General features: G+C 51.6%; 1 protein-coding gene across 1 annotated transcript in view; it reads right to left on the bottom strand.

The window, feature by feature from the left end:
- Positions 1 to 26,808, bottom strand: part of LOC133358769 (receptor tyrosine-protein kinase erbB-4-like) — a gene marked incomplete at its 3' end in the record, with an annotated part of 114,514 nt that extends 87,706 nt beyond the window's left edge. Inside the window, exon 1 of the mRNA XM_061577213.1 lies at positions 26,631 to 26,808. Within this exon, the coding sequence (XP_061433197.1) occupies positions 26,631 to 26,706 (76 nt within the window). The remainder of the gene's footprint in view (positions 1 to 26,630) is intronic.
- Between the last annotated feature and the right edge of the window lie 1,187 nt (positions 26,809 to 27,995).

Genomic DNA, 27,995 nt, shown 5'->3' with positions numbered 1-27,995 from the left:
AACACTGTGGGGGGGTTAAGTCTGTTGCAAAACTGCTTCAGACTCAAGGACAAATCCCGAATACATCTGCCGTTAACTGGTTCCAAAAACATTAGTGTCTTAATGACGATTGCCGTGCCAGTCGTTTATCTTTTATTCATGGGGGAAGGCATATTTGTTTGTGTGAATACGTCCACGGAAATCATGAGCGGTACGTCAAGTGAATTGTTGCCTTGACCTACGTACGACCTTATCTGTGCGCTCGAAAGTTATTTGAGCCCAAAACATCGCAAAAATGTAAAAGTGTAAACGAAATCAGGATTTTACATCCCGTGAGCAGAGGCGGTACAAAGTTGTTCGGAACTCATCTCTCTGCAATAAATATTTTGAGTTTCAACGCCGCGATCATGGGGAACAGGATGTTTGGACAGCGTTCTACCATTAGTGTCGACAATTCTGGCCACAAAATTTATTTTGGAGCAAGAACAATTACAGTAGTGACTTAGAGAAATGACAATGGCTATTACTATTTACGTTACAAATGTTAATGTTAACACAAAACAGAAACGATTCATGGGGACGGGAAAACCCCATTCTGCGTTTAAAAACAAACAACAAAAATTACATTCAAGAAAGTGCGTTTCTCTTTTACGTGACAAACATGACAACTTGTGATGCACGCGCTTTCTCGTCACATTACCCTGAGCGGAAGCGGTCAGGGTATACGACGTGAGCGGTGGAACGTTGCTTGTTCTACACCGCTGCGCGGAAAACTCGCGTGGCTTGGAGTGTCTCTCCAGGAGCGGCCCACGAGGGCTCCCACTACCATTTGCATCCCCGCAGCAGCAGCAGCGGCTTCTGGCTGGCCATCGAACAAAGACGGTGGTGGTCACCGCATCGCGCGCTTTGCGCTTCTGCGGCCGTCTGGAATGCTCTTCCTTCCGATATTAGGAAGCCACTGTGAGCTATGCACTTCTAAATGAAATATTTTGATTGACAATTATTTTTTTTCAGAACTGCTTTATGTGTTTAGTGATATTGTCCTTCCTACCACACCTCCGATTCGCACGGCTGACTACGTACGGTGTGAAAGAAGTTCAACGAACAGTACATACATCGGCACATTCCCCTCGGCTTTACCCCCGGACAGCTCTCTGACATTCATACGAAGCAACACCCGCAACGCGCACCCTCCAATCAGATCTCGCAAGCTAAGCGGGATTGATCCTGGTCGGTGGTCGCATGGGTGAGAACCATGCACCACAAGTTGCTATAGGCGGCTACGCGGTGGGCAGCAGACTGTAGTGCAGAAAAAAAATCCATTGTTGTACTGTAACCCTATGCTCCTTGCCTTCACCAACCAGCGATGACTAGCGTGGTGAAGTATGGCCAAAAAACCCCCATGACCCGCACGTGTTTTTGTATTGTTTGTCAATGTGACGTTCTTACCCACCCCAACCGGACAACTGCGATAAAAGGTGCTTGATAGCTCATGACATTCCCCCAGTATATAAATATATAATCGTGATTCTGAACAGTGGCCTGACAGACGGACTGCGCTTGTACTTGTAGTCTGGCTTTGTCAGAATAGTGGTAGAGCGACTTAGCCGGTACCAACTCTCCGCCGAGCCGCCCGACCACCTACAACAATGTGCTCTGAAGAAGGGCCACTGGCCGAAACGTCGCCTATTTTATATATTAATCATTTTCAGGCCACACGGTGTTATTGACGGATGTGTTGAGGTTTTTTTTATGTATTTATTTGTGCATGTGTACCAATGCCAATGCTGCAGTAGCAGCATCACGGCCGCATCATTAGTTGCACCTACGACAATAAGTCAACAAATGTAATTGTTGTTTAGCAGTTGCTAGAATTTGCCTGCGTTATTAATTGCTAAAACAGTTACGTTCGTGATCGCCAATCAGTGTATTCCCCAGGCGCAATGCTACTTGTATGTCTGTGTGCATGCTGAACTTATTTAGAACCGTCCATAGCCAACTGGAGGTGCTTGCCAGAGAGGTGGCAGCGATGATAAAACAGAAAGAGAGAGGGAGGGAGAGAGAGAGATCGTTCCGCGTCGATGAGGCATTGCATTCACGCTTACATGTTCCACGCTCGGAATACGACACAGCGATTGTGAGGCGGCAAGTCTCAGATTGCAGGGCGCGGGAGGGGGCTTCCCTTTGCGAGGAGCAACTCGCCGTTTGAAATCCGGCGGACGCTACGGGCACTGCCTTGGACGAGTCAGCGTCTGAGATGAAGGCCTTTCCCCTTGGGACAGACGGCCGTGTCTGCCAGTCTACACACGGCGTTGTTCTCATTGTTTGCTACCTCAACAATCGTGCAGCTATCAGCGGTATTCTCAGCGTTGTATCGAATCTATTTACACTAAGTTCACAATGCGTATTTTTTCGTCGTTTTAAGATATATATTCATTTTCCTATTCCCAAATGCCCTGTCGCCAGAGTGCCTCGAGTGCCCTACGCATCAGCGAACGGCTGCAGATGAGATTTGTCACAGAAATTATCCCTTTAAATGATCGTTTACGCAGCAAAAAAGGACTCAACACAATTACCAAATAACACTGTGGAATTAAATAGAATAAAACAACGCAACGTTTCGGGCAATGGCCCTTGTTCGTAGCAATTTACACAGAAGGCGCCACAATGTCACATATACTCCGCTGCAAGACGATTTTGTCTCATCGCCGTGAAACTAAGATTTTAAATTCTGATCGCGGGATGTTTCTGCTATCAATCGAGAGACGCACTGGAGAACCCGGTTTTATTACAGCCAGCTGCTCGGATTCGAACTGTCAGGATCTCAGCGGCGCTCGCTCTGACCTCTGACCCACCTGGCTCCTCATCTCAAAGTGTGTTTGGTGGTTCAATTGTCAGGCCGTGCGCTGGGGGATAATAAAACACAACACCGCACACACCAAGTGTGAGAGTCCCTCTTCTCGGGCGGCAATTGAACGTGATGCTTGTGACGAACAGCAAGAATGCCGAGTGCCAGGTCATCGTAAGATTCCTTTACGCAAAATTTCACGGAGGTTGACAGCCAACGACCCCCCCCCCCACCGCTATCCCTCCTCGTCGCAACTTCCCCCAACCGCACGCCGCTCCAGCAGCCAAGCGCTGCTGTTAAGCATGGGGCAGGTGTGGGGGGTGTTGACCGGTTGGTGCCACGAGCAGCCCACTAGGAGGGGATTGTTTCATCCGTGAACGACAACGGGCCAACCCCGCACCCCCCTTCGTCTTCTTCTTTCGTATAGCGGCTGATGTCGATGGCAGAGCAAACGACTACAAGTTCACGTTCAGGTGGGTCAAGGAGTAAAGCAGCGGAAGGGTGTACCATCGGCGTGATGTCTCCTTCGTATTTGTAGATCGGGGCATTATTGCGCCGTTATTAGTTGTTACGGTCTGGTCTGGGTGACCATAGTCGCAACACTACTGCAAAGTTTTTAATTTAATTTACGAAACAATTTTTATTTTACGAGGTAAGGACCACCGAGCGCTACAGCTTTTATTCAGAAGCCACCTGGTCACAGATGGTATCTTGATTAAGTGGATAATCGTGTGGAAATGTATATCAGCCAAATACTCGAAACGCATGATTCCACAAGTGGAGGGAAAAAGCGGATGACCCGGAGACAAAACCACGCGACCACGGGGAGAGAGAGACACCGCAAACTCCAAATACACAGCAGCAGGCATCAGAATCGGGAAGGAACCCACGACCTCCTGTATACCAGGCGAGGTAGTTAACATCTCGCCACCCGTGGCCATTGGCACATCAGATATCCAAATCTGGAATATCAGAACCACAGCGACCGTCCCGTTCGCTAGTGCGAGTGCGTGACAGCTGCTGCCCACGACGATGCCACTCGCGCCTCCCCGTCACGTTCCACTCGTCCGTGTTCAATCAAGGACCAAACATCAACGGCGTCCCTGAACTGGTCCGACTCGCAGTCATAAACCTACATTTAGTTCACTGTCCCTTTGTCAAGCTACCGCTCCATGGTGACTCGCTCCACTGCTGGATGGTAACTCAATCCCTCTTTGCTAAGACTGCCGGGAACCGGGACGTGCTGGCCCAGCAGAGGCAGCACGGAAGCCGACCCCTTCCTTACCTGGCATGCAACGGAGGCTCTGTGAGCCTCAAGCCCCCCGGCTCTGTGAGCCTGAAACTCCCGGCTCTGTGAGCCTGAAACTCCCGGCTCTGTGAGCCTGAAACTCCCGGCTCTGTGAGCCTGAAACTCCCGGCTCTGCTCACCAGGTGACCCAGCTCACACCCCTGGCCCCGTGATCGATGGTCTTGGATTATAAATCGATCTCACAGCTGCTATTTAAAAAATAAATTGATCCAAAAATAAAATTCATCACGGGCGTGCATTACGCGTTCCAATATTTTCAGACGACACGTAACTTCTTGGTAAATGCCTGGGACCTGGAACGTGGAACGCGTCTCGTTCTCTGCGAGGTTGAACTCCCACGCGAGTGACAACAGGTGGAGGTGATGGCAGCAGCAGCAGCGCGCCCCGCAAGAGCGAGCCGCTTCCCCAGCGGGGACACACGGGAGCTCCCGCACGGCGTGGTAACGAGACGTGAGTGGGGACGGGCAAACACACTCCAGCGAGCCGGTGTGAGTGTGTGTCTGTGTGTGTGTGTCTGTGTGTCGGGAGCGGTAGTGTGGTGTCGCGAGTTCGTATCCCGTCCACGGCACACACCAGTCACGATTATCAGAACCGGTCCTGGACCTCCCCTAGGTCGACTCATTCTCAAATGAGCACCTGGTGCGGTGTGTAAACTTCGCAACTAGTGAAACAAAGGCGACCGGGCGTGGTGTTGGCCTCTTACCCCCTCGTGTGCCGCTCCAGCCTTCATAGGTACTCGCTAACAGCACTTGCCCCAACAGTCTGTTTAGGCTATACTGGGGGATCTTTGTCTTTGTGCCTGTGTGTGTGCCTGTGTGTGTATGTGAGGCTGGGTCATGTAGCCCGCATACCCGGTCACCGCATGCCTCAAACAGCTATATTCTTCTTTGGTTCTTTCGGTAAAGTCACGTATAAATAAAAAATTAAAAAATTCTGGTTAGATTTTATGTCGCTATTTCATTATACCTGATGATGATTGCTTGTGTCGCAATCGAAACGTCGTATGCTATTTTTTTTTTCTTTATACGTGACTTTACCGAAAGAACCAAAGAATAATTCCTGCAGTCACGAAAGCTCCGAAGTTAAGATTGAACCACTTCTACGGGGAAGTTCCAAGTTTACCTTTTTTCTCTCTCTCTGGGTTTTTTATTATCTCTCTCTGCCTGTTTATTTAGTGTAATTTTTTCTGTCTACACTCGTTTTTTGTCGTTCTTAGGTTCTGCTCTGTCTGTGTGTCTCCGTTCCTCTTGTTTTTATGTTTTGTCTTTCTTTGAAATTTTCACACTTAAATTCTAACTTAGCAATCTTTGAAATACGTAATCGACCAGGCTATGCGTTAATTGTGTGTTGACCGACTCTCTGTGTCGTTTTACATAACATTTCGATACTTTGCGAGGTTATTTAATTTTAGTGTGTTTCTTTCTCCCTTTAAGCCTGCTCACTTCTTTTTGCACTCATTGATATGCAAATGTTTTCTCTAACCCCCTCCCTCTCGCTGCCTCCGCCCCCCTCTGTCTATTTAAGGCCACCCCACAGAGACGATCACCCCTTTCTGTACCTGTGTTGCTCCCTCTGTGTATCTTGGTGATATCTGTCTGCTTATATGTCTGTCTATAATTTTTTTCTGGTTAGATTTTATGTCGCTATTTCATTATACCTGATGATGATTGCTTGTGTTGCAATCGAAACGTCGTATGCTATTATTTAATTTATTATTTTTTCTTTATACGTGACTTTACCGAAAGAACCAAAGAATAATTCCTGCAGTCACGAAAGCTCCAAAGTTAAGATCAAACAGCTTTATTTGGCCGGATAGAGGGGGCGAAACTGGCGCGGCATGGGCTAGAGAAGAGATGGAGTGATGTGGTACAGGAAGGACTGTGGAGCTGAGTGGACTTGCCGATGACTGGTACCAGCGGTGTCAAGATCGGCCTCAGTGGAGGAGGCTCGTGAAGGACGCTACTGGGCAGTTGTAGGCAGTCGCCCTACAACAACAACGGAGGGCGGAGGAGCGACGCTCACAACAACGAGCAGAGCGCTGGGCGGTTAAATACAGCAAGTTGCCACAGTAGGGGGCACAGGTGGTGCATCGGCCACTCATCTCAGTCAGTCGACCCATGGCACCTGGGTCTGCCCCGTGACCTCATACCAGCCAGGGTTCGACACTTCACGTGGTCTTAACGTGCACATAGCCTGGCACAAGCGCCGTAGTGACGTCACCGCCACTTATTGCTGTGTGTGCGTCACGAACCCGGCGACCTCGGTTCGATTCCCGCTCACGGCCAACCCCAGTGACGATTATCTTAACCGGTCCCGGGCCTCCCCTAGGTCGACTCAGCCTCAAGTGAGCACCTGGTGCGGTGCATAATAACATCGCCACTGGGGAGACAAAGGCGGCCGGGCGTGGTGCTGGCCATCCACCCCCTCGTGTGCCGTGCCGGCCTTCATAGGTGTTACTCGTTAACAGCATTTGCCCCTACAGTCTGTTAAGGGCTATTCGGGGGCTCTTTGCCTTTGTCGGTTAAACACTTTAATCCTTGCACCCAATTGGTAATGCCGCGCAGAGAACGCATTGCCACCGAAGCACGCCGTGAGCTTGCGACGGCCACACACCCGCTGACGAGGGCGTGTTGCGTTGGCCACGACGTCTCTACAAGGCACAATCTAAATCCCGACATTTCGCAGAATGTCTCTGACAAACTTCGGTAAAGATCGGGCACTTCGCATGGCACCCCGAGTCTCTTGTCACGCGTCACGGACTCTCCCGTGGCCCAAAGAGAGATCAGCAGACGAAGCTAAAGTGGTTCGCAGACGATGGGGTATCGAGCGACTTCTCGTTCATCAGCGTCCAATAAGCACAGCAGAGTTGCTCTCGTAATTCGGGATACGTTCAACTACCGTTACCCCTCAACACATTCTGTGAAAACCGACCCCCCCCCCCTAGCGTAGCCGCGGAGAGTGGGGGATTAGACATTAGATGAGGGCAGGAATTCCAAACATCTCTAGAGTTGCTCTCCCTTATCCCTCGTGTCCCATCCGGGCCGAAACAAACACGCTAATATCTCACCAAGTGCATACCCTGTGCACGAAGCAGGACACAGGGACCCGCTACCATGCACGTGAAGCTCTACTCGTGTTCTCGCGGGGAGAAATTACAAACAATAGGTCTGACCTAGCCGAGTAGTTCACGTATCGCGGCGGTTGCGAGATGTTAACTACCTCGCTTGGTACACAGGAGATCGTGGGTTCGACCCCGACCCCTGACGCCTGCTGTATATTTGGAGTTTGCGAGTTCTGCCCTTTTAGAAACATGCGTCTAGAGCTCGACATTTCCACGTGATAAGCCACTCCGTTGAGCTATCACTTGTGGGCAGGTCGCTCCTGTACGCCAGGCGAGGCAGTTAACATCCCTCCCCCATCGATGGGTGCCCATCGACGGGCTGAGCCGACCGCCGATAGAGATCGGGGAGGCACGGCCTTGCTGTGGAGAACGGAGCACCCAACCCACCCAGCCTTCCAGTCACCCAGCCGAGCTGAGCAACGACTTCTTCAAGCTCGACGGCGTCTCCCTTGCTCGCGGAAGCCAGAGGCTGCTCCCAACGCCAAAGCACTGAGCCGAGCAGCTGTCAATGCTCAGCGTTCCTACACCGCAGGATCACCGCCACGCAGGTCTCGCACCACGCGAAGACCAACGGCTCAGGCGACGGCGAACCAAGAGGCACTTTGAGCGCGCGAGCTTCCAACGGCTCGCGAGTCGTGCGCTCCCTTTACCCGCAAGTGGCACGCGACTGCTTCATTGTGATTATAAATCAAACTTTGCGCAGCCGGCACGTGAGAAAAAACGCCGTCCGCGACATCCAAAACATAACACGGCACTCACGAGACCACGCACGACGGTCGAGCGAAACCAAATCAGCCGGCCGCAGACTGAGCGAGGGCTCATCGTGTGTGTGTGTGCGTGTCTGTGGTGAACTTCGTTCGCACCGTAGCAGCGGCTGCCCAAACCGGGCTGCCGCCGGAGAGAGGGAAGCCCCCCTCTGTGTGGGGGGCGGCGGGGGAGGGATAAAGCGGAGTGCCTAAAATTGTGAAGGATGAAAGACTTATTTTGATTGCGAATGGGGTAGGCGAAAACCAAAAACAACTCTGCAGACCAGCCGATAAAGAGGACATTTAAACTCAATGCTACACATTGACACAAAATAACAGGGACGCACATGGCACGGGTGGGGGGGGGGGTGCTGGTGAACACGCCGCTGCCGCACTGCTTTGTGAGCGCAATAAAGGAAACCTGCACTTGCAGACAAATGTCAAGTGCATTATATTACCACGTGCGGAGAGATATCAGCAAACAAACCGCTGGCAACACACCGTGCGGCAAACAAAATACAAGCTGGCTTTTCTCAAGCGACGATAGTGCAGGACCAAGTAAGAGCAGCGTTTAGACATCATAACCGCAGAGTACCTGTTGACAAATTACTCATCTTCAGCGGAATGACAGTGTGTGTGGACGGAACACACTTACACAAGCACACGAAATGAATATTACCCCATCACGTTCTTCATTCACGCTGCACGATAACAGAACGGTGGGCGCAGTGGTTAGCGCACTGTGTAATGAACTCGGTGACCTCAGTATTGATGCCTGGCCACGGCTAACATCAGTGGCGAGTGATATTTGAACCAGAGACTTGGGTCTCGCCCTCGCCAAACCTTTCGTGACCAACGTGGTTAAGTATAAACTAAACTATTTTAAAACAATTGTTTTTTTATTTTACCAGGCAAGGCCCACTGAGCTATATATCTCATTTCAGAAGCAACCTCGCCACAAATAATAGCTCAACGTAGTGGCTTATCATGTGTACAGTTATAGCAGCCAAATCGTCTAAACGCATGGTTCTAGATGTGGAGAAAAACCCGAAGGACCCTTCGAAAAATGCACACGACCGCGGGGAGAGAGACACGCAAACTCCAAATATACACCAGGCGTCAGGGTCGGGATCGAACCCATGGCCCCCTGTGTGACCAGGCGAGGTAGTTAACATCTCGCCACCTTTGCAAACGACTCCCATTATCGATACGGCGTGGGGAGGGAGTAATCCAGCAGTGCGTCTACAAATGTCTTATCCACGTGAATGAAAGACAAAATCTTGCACGCAAAAATTAATCCATCCGACCAGACGTGGCCCCCTTCTAAAATTGCGGAGCCACTACTAAAACGTGAACACCAACTTTGGGTCGTGCTCTTTATTTGTTGACCAAAGTACACGAGTAATCAATCCATTTCCTTTTTTTTCAATCTGAAATACTCGTACGGCATCTGGACCGGCTCAGAATCGGAGTGTATCAAACCAGAACTACGCACCCCAAGGTGCATTACAGCGGTGTGTCGGAGTGGCGGTCCGCTGTCCGTGAAGAAGCACATTTGTGGACGCCAGCTGACGGCATTGTTCGTCGCCTCTCAGCCTTCACCTCCACCTACGACCCTGTACATCGCTTTGATTTGCATCGTTTCGATATTCGTCGTCGCACCTTTCGCACCATACGTAGCCAACCACGCTCATTGGAGGTGCGGGAATGCATACCCTGATGTAAACCGGGGTATTACAGTATGTTCTCCTACAACGCTGTGCGTTTTCACAACGGAGAATTGGATATAGGGCGATTCATGTATCAGGGAATACATTATTCGTAACGCGGATTGTCCTATGGATATAACACGATTGAGTGAACAGAACTGCGTCACGCGGGAGTAGGAATAAGTGCTCGTACGGCTGCCTCGGTGTAGCATCGCACAAGGCATTGGGATGCTGCTGGATGCTTCTCGGTGCTACCCACGCGCCTCGGTCTTTGTCCAGCCTGCGTACGCATCTCACGTGTTATCGCGGACTGTGCTTTACTCTACGTTCTATGTTATCGATTACGCGATTTTTCCATAACGCGGTGTTCTTCAGGAACGCAACTATACTACCATGTTCTAGGAGAACGCACTGGGCTGTACAAGGATTGCCAATGCTGTCTTTGCCACGGCGGGGAGGCAGTGACATCGTGGATCTTGCACGGTGAAACCGGAAACCCGAAGTTCAATCCCAGGCCGTGGCTGACGTCAGTGGTGACCGTCAAATTGAAAAGAGCTTTATAGTTCATCGGATTCCTCCAGTATAAAGATTCTGACCTGGATTCTAAAATAGTTCGGGAGGTCTTCATAAAGCAGATTTATATTCAAGGTTCTTTCGGTAAAGTCACGTAGAAGAGAAATAATAATAATAATAAATATATAAAATAATGTTTTTATTGTTTTATATGTTTATGTGACTTTACCGAAAGAACCAAGAATATGAATCCCTGTAGTCAGTCACGAAAGCTTTAAAGCAGATTTATATTATTACCATTATTATTACACGTAGGCTATCACGAACAATACTATTTATGATATAGTTTAATGAAACATATCACTAAATGCAATCTAGCCCAATAAAAAAAGCTTCACCATGGATTATTGTGTGCAATTGTCCAATCCAGCCTCTTCCCTTACAAACCGATTGTTTTGTTGTTGGATGTTTTGTCAGATTGAAGTCAGCGATGTGACGACACGTAGAAATGAAAACACGAAGAAAAACTGAATGCACAATCAAAAAGAATAATGATGAAAAGTGTACACAAATGTAACTTTGAAAAACGCACGGCGTGTTATGAGTCGCTATGACTGCTTTTCATTTCGAATGTCTGGCGATGGGCCAAAAGTTCAGTGCCAACCCCACAATTAAAAAGATGCAGCTAATTGGAATCATAATGAGCAGGCACAATGGCCGCAGAGAATAAAAGACCCAGGCAAGTGCAGACAACCGGAGGGAACAAACACAAAGTTGGGTGGCGAAACGCGCGCGGAGAGAGCGTGGGGAGAGAGTGTGGGGACAGAGCGTGGGGAGAGTGTGGGGAGAGAGTGTGGGGAGAGAGTGTGGGGAGAGAGCGTGGGGAGAGCGTGGGGAGAGAGCGTGGGGACAGGGCGTGGGGAGAGCGTGGGGAGAGTGTGGGGAGAGAGATGAAATAGAATGGGCCCACAATGGGCTCTCAGTGCGCGCTGCGTGCCAGACGCCTCCATGACACGGACACAAACAACTCGCTCGGACCCCCCCCCCCCTGCCACTGATCCCCCCCCCCCCCCCTCAACCCCCCTTAACTCCCCCCCCCCCCCACTCTTTAGCGGTGTTCTCTACCGCCAATCGCGGGCGCGTGTTTCTGTGCGCGCTTCCAGATCGGGGCGCGTGTTTGTGACCGCTTCTCTCTTTGCGTTTGTGGCGCAAAGCGCACGCGTTGCTCCGCGCGGTCGTAATGCGCGTGGCGGGGAGGCGGTAATGTAGTCGCGGTCCTGGGCATCCCCTTGGTGCCATGCGTAGCAATCATCGCCACTCGGGATACAAAGGCGGCCCTGGCGTGGTGCTGGCCACCCCACCCCACTTCACACCTCGTGCCAGCCTTCGTAGGCGCTGCTACCCGCTAACAGCACTTGCCCCAACAGTCTGTGAAGGTTACACGGGGCATCTTTGTCTGCGTGTCTTTGTTGCGTGCCAACATCAGTGACAATTATTTGAACCGTTCCTGGGCCTCCCCTAGGTCGACTCAGCCTCAAATAATTACCTTGTACGGTGTGTAAACATCGCCACTGGGGAGACAAAGGCGGCCGGGCGTGGTGCTGGCCACCCCACCCCCTCGTGTGCCACAGTGCCGGCCTTCGTAGGCTGCTCACTTAACAGCACTTTGTCGCGTGTACGTGGGTGCGCGCTGTTCCGCCGGCGTACAAAGGGGTCGTCCATAAATGGCGTCACGCGATTTTGGACGATTTTTGACCCCCCCCCTCGTCACACGGCGTCACAAAAAGTCAGACCCCCCCTTAAAAAACATATTTAAATTTTGAAAATAAAACTCGCTTCAAATCGCTTAAAACTATTGTCATTGTAGTGCGTATTTAATGTGGCGCTGCACTCTGATGTTGTAGGAGAAAACATTTATTAAAAAGTCTATTTAATTAAGTAGAGCGTGTTGTCTATATTGACTTAAAGTTGCGCATTTTGATGTGACGTCACATTTCTCACACCCCCCCCCCCCCATCGTCACAAACGTCTGACCCCCCCCAAGGATGCGTGACGTCATTTATGGACGGGGGGGGGGTCGCTTAGGATGTAAAACCATCGCACACCCTCGCGTGCGGCGAGAGTGAAGAGACTTCGCCACTGCCAGGCCGTGGCCACATGAGTGCACATTGGGGAAGACGCGACACGTGGGGAGGAGGAACGGCGTTCAAGGTCGTTGAGAGCACGTGGTTACGTCAGCTCTTGAAGCGTTCGAAGATTATTTAGATGTTTTTTTACCTTGATTTTGTTGTTTAATGTTTAAGTCAGATCGCCCGCTCTGATGTGGATCTCTGGTGGGGCTGAACATCAAGATGTTAAACTTCTTTCGCGCCGTACGTAGCCAAACGCGCTAATCGGAGGTGCGGGGAAAGGACAACAAACTAACATACACAACATCAACAACAACAAGCGGATGTAAAGAAATTACTTTTTGCAAAGGTAATTCTCCTGTGATAATTTACCATGAAATATACACGAAAAAACCAACAAACGCAGAAACACACACACGAACAACCACAGGAAAAGCGGCGTTTTTGTCGTTTGAGCGACCTTGCACTGAGCGTGATACCAGAGCCGTCAAACAGATCTCGCGTTGCTCAAACACCGTCTGGTGACGACGCATTGTTGTTGTTGTTGTCCTTCCCCCGCACCTCCGATCAGCGCCGCTGGCTACGTGCGGTGCGAAAGAAGTTAAACAGACACACAAAGACCGCCTTTGTCTTCCTATTGACCATGTTAACGACACACCGCACCAGGTACTCATTTGAGGCTGAGTCGACCGAGGGGAGGAAGCTCAGGACCCGGTTCAGATAATCGTCACTGGTGTTGGCTGTGAGCGGGAATCGAACCCGGGTCGCCGGGTTCATAGCGCAGCGCGCTAACCGCTACACTACCGCTCTCCATTCACACAGTGACACACACTCACACACACACTCACACACACTCATACACTCATTCACACACGTACACACACTCATTCACACACACGTACACACTCAATCACACTCACACACACTCATTCACACACACGTACACACTCATTCACACACACGTACACACTAATTCACACACGCGTACACACTAATTCACACACACGTACACACTCATTCACACACGTACACACTCATTCACACACACGTACACACTAATTCACACACGCGTACACACTAATTCACACACACGTACACACTCATTCACACACACGTACACACTCATTCACACACACGTACACACTCATTCACACACACGTACACACTCATTCACTCACACACACACGTACACACACACAAGGGGTGCACCATGAACAACAGAACTCGACACACTCGTCTACGACGCCGTGGCGTTGCGTGTGATGAGATCGTTGCGTCCTCAAACACTTGCAAACGCGATCATATACAGGACGTTCTACGGTATTGCCCTACAACGTCAACTCAAGTTTCACGTTGTAGGCTTTCGCGACCAATATTAATCCACAATATAGCTTCATGGGTGAATCATCCACCTGATAACAGATATCCATTGTAATTTATATGAACACATTTACCCAACCCCCCCAACTCTATTAAAGACCAAAGCAGGAGGATTTCTCCACAACTGTGGCTGTCGCCTGATGATGTTGGTTGTAATTCCCGGCAAAAACTCACGGGACTCGAATTGTCAACGTTGTGGGTTCACTCTCCAACACACAACCGGGGTGCTGTACCAGTAAATAACACTACGGGGTGCTGTACCAGTAAATAACACTACGGGGTGCTGTACGAGTTGCTAATTGTCACGTTCTGTTTACGTGACAAACCTTACTAATTGACTGTGTCGGGTGGTGGCGAGTTTAACGACACATTTAACCGTTCATCTCTTCTTCTTCTTCCGGCACAGGGTACGAATCAACGTAAACAGCTGGACATGCAAACAACTCAAATACATTCCCAAGCGACGCTTCCTCGTGCAACGGACCGCGAACAGACTCTCCTTGAGTCGCGGTTTTAGTTTTGTCTCATTGTGCAGCGCTCAAAGAATATCGCTATGGCGATAACTTGCGTTGCGCAACAATGGCTGTGGTCAGCAGAATGTTGCTTTGGGGGGGTGAGACTTAGACCCCCCCCCCCATTCTCCTCGATTAGTCACCACCACGATGCTCACAGAGGGGGGGGGGGGGGGAGTTCCATTGTGGCACCGTAGGGGATCCTGAGAAAATGTTCCTTTTGCTCAATCGAGGGACTGATCCCTCAAACATCCATCCCCTGTTGGTGGCACGGCTCAATGGAGCGTGCGAGCCAATGGGAGCAGGAGGTGGGGGTTTTAATCAGCCTCCGAGCGCACAATGGATCGCAAGGCACTCACGCTTTGAAGTCGCGCTTATAGGCATATATGAACACGTGCAATATAAAGCAAATGTATATATATATGTGATCGACACGACATCAGTCTCGCAGACGGCGCCATCGTTTCTGCGGCGATAGCAGCTAAAGCGCATCCGCGCTTGGCCAATTCTTGTTTTGTCAAACCGATTATTTCTGTTCCCCCCTCCTCCCCCGTTACCTACGGGTCGCAACGCGGCGCACACGCTCGGAAGACGCGGAAACACGACGAGCGTGAGCCGGCTGGCACCGGGAGGGGGACACAGCGCTCACGGCACACCCCCCCCCCGCCCACTGTGGGTCTCGAGCCGGGCCGCCAGCGCGCTGGGAGAGTGACGTGTCCAGAACGCATGCCGGAGCTCACCGAGGCGGCTTTCATCCGTCAATCGAGCAACTGACTGTCGAAGATTGGCTTCTTTTTGTCCTTCTGTCCGTTTTGTTTTTCATCTTGTTATAGCCGTGCTATAACAAATAGAAACAATGTATATCATTTCGATGCAGCGAATTTATATTTCTCTTTCACAAACGCCTAAGGATATTGCCATGCGGTGACTTTCAAAGTGTATTGAAATGACCGGTACTTTGGACTTGTTAAAAAAGAGGTGCGTAGTGTTTCTCGCGTAGTAATGAACTCTCGCTCACGGGAAACATTTCCAAGTCTTTCTTATTTGTATGACGGCACTTTATTCATTCATCTAGGATCCGAACAGGTGGCTCAGTGGTAGAGCCAGGGGCTCGCAATCGGAATGTTCTGAGTTCACATCCTGGCTGGGGGTTGACTAAGCCCATCATGCTTCTGGTATTGATAAAAATGAGTACCACTTTGCGGGAGAAGCCAGCAGTGGGTGTCCTATGGATAGACATGGCCCTGCCACAGGAATGAGGAATCTCCACGACGAGCTCAGGGATGTAAACAGGAGATGAGCACCGTTCCAATGCTAGTTTGAGCAGCAGGAAGTCACTTTGACTTGTTATCTAGGAAAGCGCCAGTGAGTGTCAAGTCTTGTTTCAGAGGGTCCCGCAATGAGACGTCGCATGAATCCCTTCCTGCGCATTTAGCACGTGCGAGGAACCCGGAGTAACCAGAAAAAAACAACGAGTCCAAGCAGCGACCACTCATGAAGCCATACAGAGAGCACATGAGCCTACCGCCTGCTGCCCACCTGCATACCAGGCGAGGTATGCAGGTAGCCACCGTGGCACCCCAACAACGCTGGTGCCCCCTGAGCCACGCGCATGGATGGCTCGGCACGGCCCCAGTGCCGGTCGAGAAGGGGCATCTGACACGTCAGCTGGCTGCGACGGCTCCGGAACGTGGTTACATTGCGCGGCGCATCGTGTACCGTAAGCGCGCGGCGTCTCTTGGTTTCGCGATATTGTGGACCGGAGGGGGAGCCGTCAGTGCTTTCTATTTCTCTCCCGTGTCACCATGCGGCAAAGATGACAATCGAATAACCGGACAATGCCCAGGAAGCGCGGCCCCACGCACAGCACCGGTTCCCTTCGCGTGATTTATTTGGCCCTTTCTCCGTTATTCACGTTACGCCGTTCCAGTTCCCAAGTGGCCAAGCTTCATCGTTGCAGGCCAATCAGTCCCGCATATATTTTTTTCTAACATTTCTATTTAAATTTATTATCATATTTATATTTTAAAGATATTTTTTTGCTTTTATCAAAACAAAACAGCACGCCGCATGGTTCACTCAACCGGGTGTCACAATTCACGGGAGACAGTCCCCGGCGCAACTGAGGCCACACAAAAGAGACGGGGCAGGTGAGAGAGGTGGGGAAATGAGCCCACTGACCCCATACATGGGGGGAGGGGGTAACTGGTGAAAGAGGGGTATGACGCGAACCTGACGAGGGAAACCTGGGGATGGAGGGGGGGGAGCCCACACTTGTGTTTTAATCAATTGTGCGTCACTTCCCACACCTACCCATGCCTCCACCGATGGAACGACTCGTGAATAGGGGGTCGGAGATCAGAGGAACTCGACCGCAATTGGCTATTCACCGCCTGAAATGTTTCAACACATCCGTCATTAACGCTGCGGTCTTAAAGGGAAAACATATATAAGCGACGTTTGTTCACGTGACAACTTCATTAATTGGCTGCGTCAGGTGGAAGGAGGGTGAACTAAACACGCGTTTTGCTTATGCGATCTGACCCAGCAAATCGATTATGGATCGTGACGGTGTGCCCGTGGGTCAACTGGGATCCGGTCAACCCTACGGATGAGCATGGACGAGCACGGACGAGACGATTGATCTGTCACCCGCGACAACAACCGCCGGGTGTATCCAAACTGTGGGGGAACAGGTGACGATCATCACCGCCACCGCCATCACCACCAACTACCAACGATAAACTCCACCATCACCACCACTGATACCCCCTCCACCGCCAACTACCACCACTCATACCGCCTCCACCATCATCACCACCACTCATACCGCCTCTGCCACCAACTACCACCAACGATACCACAAACACCATCACTACTACCGTCCAAACCACCACCATCACGACCACCATTGCTCACACCGCCATCATCAACTAGCACCAACCGGACTGCCACCACCACCAACACCACTATCACCACGACCACCACTCCCACCGCAACCATCATCTACCACTACCGATACCACCAACAGCAGCATCACCATCACCACTACCAAAAGACACCATCACGAACTACAAACTACCACCATCACAACCGCCACCAATATCGGTACCACCACTGCCACCACCAACCACCATCATCAGCAGCAGCAACCACCACCACCACCGTCACCAAATCCCGAGTAACACTGCCACCAAAGACAAAGATTCCCCATACATCCTTAACATACTTTTGGGGCAAGTGCTGTTAGCGAGCCCCTGTGAAGGCTGGCACAACACACAAGAAGGGGTGGATGGCCAGCACCACGCCCGGGCCGCCTTTGTCTCCCCAGTGGCGATGTTTACGCACAGCACCAGATACTCATTTGAGGCTGAGTCGACCGAACTGCCAACACCGCAATATCACCGCCATCGCCACCCACAGAGCATTACAGTGATGTCTCACCGTCCCAATCAACAGGTGCACTACGCGTTCGGTGAGGGATACAGCTTCGCTGTATTTGTCTGCAATAAAAAATACACAACTGATAATTTACGGAAATAAAATGCACAGCAGAGTATTCTGGGAGGCATACGGGCGCGATGTTATGTAACCGTAGAAATTACACAACTCCTCTCCGCGTGAGGGATAATGTCAAATTCACACAATTGTTACCCATGTTGCCCCCCCAGAGGCAATGTTTGTCACGCGTTTTGACACACGTTGCCTGTAAGACGATACGCTTATACGACGTGCCAGGAACATTGCAATAATCGTACTAATAATAATAATGATTCCTATTGCCTTCTCAAATTCAGTTCGCAGTGCACAAAACGCGATGCTAAACACAAACACTTATGACGTTGCCTTCATAGCAACCGCAAAGTTAGCACAGCGCGGGACTAAAATAGTCTCCGGATCTACTGAACAGTGGAAAAGAAGAATAAAAAAAACTCAACGCATTCGTCAATAACGCGGTGTTTGTGTGGCCCTAAAAGAAAATAAATATATAGCAGGCAACGCTTTGGGTAATGGCCTTGTTCATAGCACACGAGAGTGAGTGCAGGGTAGTCGAATTATTGGGGAAAATACCAAATTGGCATTTAAATCTCTCCGAGTCTCAACGTGTATTAATCCCCAGGTAACACTCTTTGGCGCAACGTCTGAGATCTTCTACAGCTACCGGGTGCATCGCACGAAAACCAGCGGCGTGCAAGCGCGCTCCACTTATTCCACGCATCTATTTATGTTTCTGACTGGGCGCGGCATTGATTGGCGTAAACACAAACTGCATTCGCTATAGGCAAGCCGCTGGCAGCCTGCGCTGCCTCAACGGAGCAGGAACGGCAGAACGGCGCGAAGTCCCCCTCCTGCAGCCCTCTGGTCGTGGCCAGCAGACCTCGACATCGCCGAATTAACCCCTGAAACACACATTGCTGCCATCGTGCGCAAGAAGAGAACCGCGTGTTTGTTGACGTCTGTGGCCGTTGATTTCCTGGACATTCTGGCAAGCGAGTTGTGCCGTCTGATCGGACTTTCCAGGTGCAATGTTTTATATTTTAAAAATTGCATTTAATCTTGGCAGTAAACTTGCATATTATGGCTTAAAACAGTTACTATTTAAACTAACACACTGTTTCATTTTACCAGAAAAGGCCCAACTGAGCTTTGTAGCTGTTTTTCAGAAGCGACCTGGCCACAAATGATAGCCCAACGAAGTGGCTTATCACGTGGAAATTTATAGCAGCCAAATACTCTTAAACGCGTGTTTCTAAATGTGAAGGGAAACCCCGAATCACGCGACCACAGGGAGAACGTGCAAACTCCATATCGACAGCAGGCATCAGGGTCGGGATCAAACTGCCCGCGGTGATATGATGAACCAATATCACGGATCCTATTATCCGTGGGGATATCTGCAATTTTGCCCCTCTTGTCGTGGGTAACCGCGGATAACAGGAGTAATTTGTTACGTAACCCCTCTTATCTGCAAAAAATTGTGATTACTAGGAAGTCACTTCACTGTGCATTATGGATAAAATCTCGGATTACCTCGGATAACAGGAAGAAAGCTGCCGTGCATAATAGGAATCATGTATAATAGGGCCGCGGATAAGAGGAGTTCTCGTGTATAACCAACCCATCCGTCTGGTCCAATCAAGATCGAGTTGTATTCGGTTTCATCTCGTACTCCGACCTGCGTGTAGCAGTGTCCACTGCTCAGTACCTGTTCACAATCAATCGCTCGGGACACGACAGTTGTGCTGATGTTGCTGATACGTCTGTTCTAGGCAGCGCAGATGTGAGCATGTTGTTCAGTCCAAACTGTCAGCTCTTGTGACAATGTTTAATAAATGTTGGCAAGATCTTGCTACGCGTGTACCTTTAGGAAAACATCGCTAGAGTTATATTTCTTGGAATATTAGCGCTACTTTTCCATGCACGCGGCCCCGAGCACAAATGTGGCTTTGAGTTCAGGGTCAATAGTTCATCACAGCCATTGCCAGTAACCTCAGCACAGCCATTGAATCCCAGACTCTGTATCTGTTCCACAGGTAACACTTGATCCTCCAAGATCCGCAGCTATCGTCACCCCGCATATATCTGTGTAACCCACCCAACTTTATTTTGTGTCACTTACCCTTGTACCCATGGCAATCTCATCTCATAGGTTAACCAAGTAAGCATGCCAACGTTGGACCAACGTTGGCATATGGTTAGACCAATGTTGGACCAATGCTGCTCCAACGTTCCAAATTTACTGAGTATCTCCACCATGCTTTCTTGCCATGCCCTATCTTCCAAGTTGATTATCATATACGGTGTTGTCACAAAATCAATAAACATGTCCCTCCACATTAACAAAAATTACGCGTGAAATTTTACACATCAGCCACATTGCCTTCATAGAAGTGCATAATTTCAGCATCGTTGGTTCAAACACAAGCACACTCTGGACCGGTTTCGATTTCGGTGTCTCCTCAGAGTCAGGCTTACTTGAACCAACCAATGAATGCTGGTGAACTGCCTGATGTGTATAGGTGAGGGATCCTCTGTTCGATATGGGTCCTGTGCTGGTGAATGTATGCACTCCCAGAAGGCGGTCAGGCGTGGTGCTGGCCACCACTACCCCCCTCCCCCCTTGGGCCGTGCTGTCCTTTATAGGTGCTCGCGAACAGCACTTGCCGCAAAAAGCTATACGGGGGATCTTTGTTTGGACGTGTGTGTTCATGTGTGTGTTCATGTGTATGGGGAGTGTTGGCACAGTAGTTCACGTGCTGCACTACGAACCTGGCCACCTGAGTTCGATTCCCGCTCACGGCCAACACCAGTGACGATTATTTGAACCGGTTCTGGGCCTCCCCTAGGTCGAGTCAATATCAACTGAGTACCTGGTGCGGTGTGTAAACATCGCCACTGAGGAGACAAAGACGACCGGGCGTGTTGCTGGCAACCCACCCCTCGTGGGCCATGCCGGCCTTCATAAGTCCTCGCTCACTGCACTTGCCCCAAAAGTCTGTAAAGGCTATACGGGGGATCTTTGTTGTGTGTGTGTACGTGCCGCTGTTGCACGGAGTTCCCACGTGCCAGTAGTGAACTTCGTGCCATTGCGCACTTGATGCACCAGTGAACACTGTTGGGCTCATCCGTGCCTCTTTGCCTCCGCCAATCAAAGGTGAAAATAAATGTTGCTAGCCGCAAATATTTTACAAACAAAATGCAGAAATGACTCTGCGTATTCGGTTCAAATGCGTATTCGTATATAAGTTGCGTACCGTTCGCTCCTCCAAAAGGGAACGGGTTCTCGAGTGGCCACTCTTGACGTATTGCACGCGTTATGTTTTAGTTAATAGCAGTGTCCTGATTGTAATAGTCCACGTGGCCAGATGAGTCCTCTCACTCGTCGGTACCACCTGGGGTCGCATGATTTGAGTGGTTCCTACTTGACGAGGTTGGCTGTAATTACCGGCGAAACGTCGAACTCGAATTGTAAATGTTGTGCTGAAATTGGAACCAATTGGCTGTGTCAGGTGGTGGTGGGTTTAACGACACATTCATATTTACACAGTCTAACCATCAAAAAAACCTCTATTATGGATAATATTGGTCGCAAAAGTCTACGTGTTGAACTGGCTCCTACTTCTTTGAGCAGTCAAAAACGGTGAATTACTGTGTGATAAGCGTTTAAACTGAGTGAGGTTACCAATGAATTCACTCAGCCGTATAAGTAAATCGGTACGACTAAAGTCTAACACAAAGATAAAGATCCCCCGTATAGCCTTAACAGACTGTAGGGGCAAGTGCTGTTAGCGAGCACCTATAAAGGCTGGCACAGCACACAAGGGGGTGGGTGGCCAACACCACGCCCGGCCGCCTTTGTCTCCCTAGCGGCGATGTTTACACATCGCACCAGGTACTCATTTGAGGCTTAGTCGTCCTAGGGGAGGCCCAGGACCGGTTCAGATAATCGTCACTGGTGTTTGCCGTAAGCGGGAATACGAACCCGGGTCGCCAGGTTTGTAGTGCAGGTCGCTAACCGCTACACTACCGCTCCCCACTACACTACCGCTCCCCACTACACTACCGCTCCCCACTACACTACCGCTCCCCACTACACTACCGCTCCCCACTACACTACCGCTCCCCACTACACTACCGCTCCCCACCCTCTCCCCTCCACCCGACAAGTCTAACACACCCACACACACTAACACACACTAACACACACACACATTAACACAACACACTAACACACACACACACTAACACACTAACACACACACTAACACACAGATACTAACACACACACACTAACACACACACACTAACACACACACACTAACACACCCACACACACTAACACACACACTAACACACACACACACTAACACACACACACACTAACACACACACACACACTAACACACACACTAACACACACACTAACACACCCACACACACTAACACACACACTAACACACACACACAAACACACTAACACACACACTAACACACACACACTAACACACACACACTAACACACACTAACACACACTAACACACACACACTAACACACACACACACTAACACACACACACTAACACACACACACTACACACACACTAACACACACACACTAACACACACACACTACACACACACACACACTAACACACACACACTAACACACACACTAACACACACACTAACACACACACTAACACACACACTAACACACACACTAACACACACACTAACACACCCACACACACTAACACACACACACAACACACTAACACACACACTAACACACACACACTAACACACACACACACTAACACACACACACTAACACACCACACACACTAACACTACACACACTAACACACACACTAACACACACTAACACACACTAACACACACACTAACACCCACACACTAACACACACACTAACACACACACTAACACCCACCACACTAACACCCACACACTAACACCCACACACTAACACCCACACACTAACACCCGCACACTAACACCCACACACTAACACCCACACACTACCACACACTAACACACACTACACTCACACCTACACACTAACACACACTAACACACACACACACACAACACACTAACACACACACACTAACACACACACACACTAACACACACACACTAACACACACACACACTAACACACACACACTAACACACACACACTAACACACACACACTAACACACACACACACTAACACACACACACTAACCCACACACAAGGGGGCACGAGCGGTCTCCAGCCACGGGACTGGCACCGGGGGTGAGCAGCTGGCAGGGGCCGCCGTGGCTCATTGGCCAACGCAGCCGCGAGTCTCCCCGCGGGGACTTTCACTCAGAATGGCACCGCGCGTCTCGCATCCTCTGCGCAACAGACAAGCACCATTGATTGCTTCCGATCTATAATCGATGGGGGGGGGGGGGGGGTTGCGTCGCCTCGCGTGAGTGGTGTGTGTCGTGGCACCCTCTCCCCTCCATCCGACATAGTGGCGAGCAACATTGAAAAAAAAATCCCGATGTTTGTCGCGGGACGACCAAACCCGCGCCCGTCGTTCCACCCTCTCACGGCAGCGCCTGCCGGCGCGATGCCGGAGAGCGAAGACAGCGCGCAGAACTCTGAACGATCGCGGTGGGTGTGGGGTGGGGTGAGTGTGAGTGGGTGGAGATGTTGGTGTGGTGTGGGTGGGGATGTTGGCGCGGGTGCCCCCTCCGCTGCCAAGTTTGCCACCAGTGGCCACAGGCGTCTGCCAGCCGCCGCAGAAGAAGAAGCGCGGGGCTGATTGGTGCCTCGCCGCCGATCGCTTTGCGTTGCTCGCGACCCGGCGGAGAGAAACAGCGCCGACTCCGCCACGACGGAGTGTTGCACTCCCATCGTGGGGTTTTGTTTGGTTTGTTTGTCGTTGTTACGTTCCTACCCCGTGCCCCGACTGCGCATCTGTGGGGATAAAAGAGCTTTATAGCTCATCGGATTCCTCCGGTATAAATATAGATTCTGATTCTGCGTACGAGGCGTGGAACACGGAGTGGTGGAGTGGGGTCATGGAGCAGCGGTTGGGAAGCTTTTGCTATCAACGAAACTGCGCAAAAGTGTAGTTTATATTTTACCAGGTAAGGGTGCACTGAGCTCTCTGTAGTAATGTTTTCAGAAGCGACCACTGGCTATCACAAATGATAGCTCAACGAAGTGGCTTGTCGTCGTTTGGACATTTGTAGCAAGACCCAAACGCTCTAAACGTACGATGTTCATTCTAAATGTGGAGGGGAAAATCCACACGACCACGGGGAGAACACGCAAACTCCAAATATACAGCTGCAGGCATCGTCAGGGTCGGGATCGACCCCACGACCTCCTGTACACCAGGCGAGGTAGTCAACATCTCCTAGCCACCGCGGGACCCTATGAACCCTTACGACGCGAGTCCCACTCTGTTCACGGTTCACATGAAGTGGCGACTTAGTGAGTCGGCGCCGAATCACCCCCAAAGCTCTGCTGTCCTCTATATATGAAGGTGTCAAGGTGCATAAACCATCACGCGAACTCTAGTCATCCAGCAGCGGCTTCTGGCTGCCCATCGTACAAAGACGGCCACCGCATCGCGCGCTTTCACATGCGCTTCTGCGGCCATCGAGAACGCTCTTCCTTCCCATACTAGAAATCCACTGGAGCAGCACACTTTAAAATCTCGATTGAAAACTCATTTCTTTAGAACTGCTTTTTATGTTTAGTTTGTTGCCCTTCCACCACCACCTCCGATTCGCACGGTTGGCTACGTACGGTGCAAACGAAGTCCAAGATTAATTCATACGGTGCGAAAGAAGTTATACATTCGGTGCGAAAGAAGTGCAACGTACAGACTTGTTATTGGCCAATGAATGACTGTATTGTTTAAACGTGGGAGAAAACCGGGGCACGCAGAAAAAATTGAGGCGTGCGAGGGAGCAACACTCCATCCCATACAGGTGGAGCAATTGAAGTCCAAATTTTTGCTGTACCTCATTCTCCTGGCAAGCCAGGGTTACAGGTCCTCCTCGACCCGCACGAGAAGGGAGTTTCACAACCACCTGTGGCGGTGGTCCACCAACCCCTCGCTGCTGCCTCCACAGCCACGGGTGATTGCAGGCCGCCACGTGCGTCGAATTTGCTATTCGTGGCGTGGTGAATCGGCTCGCGAGCTCGTTACACGGACGCAAGCACGACGAGAGCTCCCTTCTGCCTGAACGCAGGGAAGGGGTCGAGCAGCAGCAGCAGCAACAACAACAACGGATGTCTCGGGGAAATTCGGGAAATCCGCCCCGAGTGGCAGAGGATTTATATATATAGGCACGCAGCTCTCCACGGGTGGCGCTGCGGGTCAGACGTGAACCTCACAGGGCAAGGCTCTCTCAAGCGCCGGGCTGCACGCAGCCTGCGGTGACTGTTGCGTAACGCAGTACGTGCCGCGGCTTCTACACGCCGCACACGGCTGCATACACTGCACGCCAGCCAGCGGGGTCCTGGGCGGCAGGTCTCGTTCCGCGAGTGGAACTCAATGGGGGATTGCACCCAAGAAGTTCGTATTTTGCGTAGCGCGGTGCCAGCCTGACTGGCACAGCTGACTGGCACGAGCTGGCAGACACCAGCTGGTAGTCAGTGATAGCCGACAAGAGCTGGCAGACCAAACCTGCGTTACCTCTGCGTGTCTGGAGGGAGCGGTGGTGGAGCGGTTAGCACACTGCGCTCCGAATCCAGCGACCCGAGTTCCCGATTCCATCTTTCTCGGCTAACACCGGTGACGAATATCCGAACCTGTCCCAGGTATCTCCTCGGTCAACACATCCTTAAATAATTACCTGGTGCTCCTCCGAAAATCGCGGTTGGGCTACGTACGGTGCGAAAGAAGTTCAACACGCGGAACATACAAACATCAGCACAGGGGGAGACTAAGGCGACCGAGCGTGGTGCTGGCCCACCCCCGACTCCCTTCGTGCACCGTTCACACATAGAGGTGCTTGCCAACAGCACTTGCTCCCAACAGTCTGTTGAGGCTACGCGGGCGACCTTTGCTTTTGTTTGTGCCAAGCAGCGCGCGCGCACCGCACACCCCCCGAGCATCCCGTCCTGTGCCCACGTCAACTCGACAGCACCAGCGGCGATGTGCTCCTGCTGCCCGTATGGTGACCACGGTGTTGTTGTGCCACTCTTCGGCTTTCAATGTACAAGTTCGAGAGCGCACACTTGTTCTCTGAGAATTGTTACTTACCCTGACTTGAAGCATTCGAACAACAACAGCAGCAACAACAACGCGTGCGGTGTTTATTGATCTCGCGTTTACGTGAAAAATATCCCACGCAAAGGGATGAAGTTGAATAATAAAAAATAGAATCTCCGAGATGAGCCGAGTGCTGAGCAAATCAATCGCGCGCCACGCTTCCACGCGTCCGGACGTCCACGTGTTTCATTTGTGACACCTGGAGCTTCTATTTGAGTCTGGTGAGTGTGGGTGAGAGCGTGGTGAGTGTGTGTGAGTGTGATTGTGGGTGAGTGTGGGTGAGTGTAAGTGAGTGTGTGGGTGAGTGTGGGTGAGTGTGTGTGGGTGAGTGTGGGTGAATGTGGGTGAGTGTGTGTGGGTGAGTGAGTGTGGGTGAGTGTGGGTGAGTGTGGGTGAGAGCGTGGTGAGTGTGAGTGAGTCTGGGTGAGTGTGGGTGAGTTTGGGTGAGTGTGGGTGAGTGAGGGTGAGTGCGTGGTGAGTGTGGGCGAGTGAGTGAGTGTGGGTGAGTGTGGGTGAGTGAGTGAGTGTGGGTGAGTGGGGGTGAGTGTGTGTGAGTGTGGGTGAGTGTGGGTGAGTTTGGGTGTGCGCACTCACCCCTCTGCTTGCCGCGCACGGCGCTCATTCCCAGCCCCAGCAGGAGGCACAGCAGGGCCGGGACCCGCATCGCCATCGCCAGCACCCCTCGGTGTCTCCTCCGCCTGCCTCTCCCGTGACTCCAGCAGCAAGTCCCGTGCGTGGCGCTGGAGAGGAGTTGAGTGGACGCCGCTCTCTCTCTCTCGCAGGTCGCGCGCTCTGCCCGTCCTCTACAGCCACCCCCGTCCCCACCCTCTCGTGCTGCGTGCCCTCAGGGGGTCTTCACCCCCACCCACCTACCTCCGTCTGAGTTGCGAGTGTCACGCCAGCGCTGCCAAACTCTACCTCCACGCGTGGCGGGACCCAGAAGAGGCTCGCGTCCGCCCTCTCGTGGGCACGAATGCGCTCCTCGGCTTGCAGAATTACGGTAGTTCTCGTGCCAGCAGCAGCAGCCAGCAGCAGCAGCCAGCAGCAGCAGCCAACAGCAGCAGCCAGCAGCAGCAGCCAACAGCAGCAGCAGCCAGCAGCAGCCAGCAGCAGCAGCAGCAGCAGCAGCCAGCAGCAGCAGTAGCCAGCAGCCAACAGCAGCAGCAGCAGCCAACAGCAGCAGCCAGCAGCAGCAGCCAACAGCAGCAGCAGCAGCCAGCAGCAGCAGCCAACAGCAGCAGCAGCCAACAGCAGCAGCAGCAGCCAACAGCAGCAGCAGCAGCCAGCAGCAGCCAGCAGCAGCAGCAGCAGCAGCAGCAGCCAACAGCAGCAGCAGCCAGCAGCAGCAGCCAGCAGCAGCAGCCAATAGCAGCAGCCAGCAGCAGCAGCCAACAGCAGCAGCCAACAGCAGCAGCCAGCAGCAGCAGCCAGCAGCAGCAGCAGCAGCCAGCAGCAGCAGCCAGCAGCAGCAGCCAACAGCAGCAGCCAACAGCAGCAGCCAGCAGCAGCAGCCAGCAGCAGCAGCCAACAGCAGCAGCAGCAGCCAGCAGCAGCAGCCAGCAGCAGCCAGCAGCAGCAGCCAACAGCAGCAGCAGCAGCCAACAGCAGCAGCAGCAGCCAGCAGCAGCAGGCAGCAGCAGCCAGCAGCATCAGCCAACAGCAGCAGCCAGCAGCAGCAGCCAGCAGCAGCAGCCAACAGCAGCAGCAGCCAGCAGCAGCAGCAGCCAACAGCAGCAGCCAGCAGCAGCAGCCAGCAGCAGCAGCAGCCAGCAGCAGCAGCCAGCAGCAGCAGCAGCGAGCCCGCGACGGCCGTGCGTGGCCTCCCTGGGGAGGGTTCACATTCTGGGGGCATTGCGGTCCAGCGACTGAGTAGCTAAGACCGCTTACAGATGTGTCAAAAATATATGTTTCAAATCGTCTTCTTCTTTCGTATGGCCGCTGATGTAGTAGATGCAGAGC

The sequence above is a fragment of the Lethenteron reissneri genome, chromosome 7 (genome assembly GCF_015708825.2).
Source record: "Lethenteron reissneri isolate LAM-NWPU_2019-01 chromosome 7, ASM1570882v1, whole genome shotgun sequence".
NCBI classification, from domain to species: domain Eukaryota; kingdom Metazoa; phylum Chordata; class Hyperoartia; order Petromyzontiformes; family Petromyzontidae; genus Lethenteron; species Lethenteron reissneri.
Note: the sequence above shows the minus strand (reverse complement) of the source record. Positions and strands in the feature narration are given on the sequence as shown.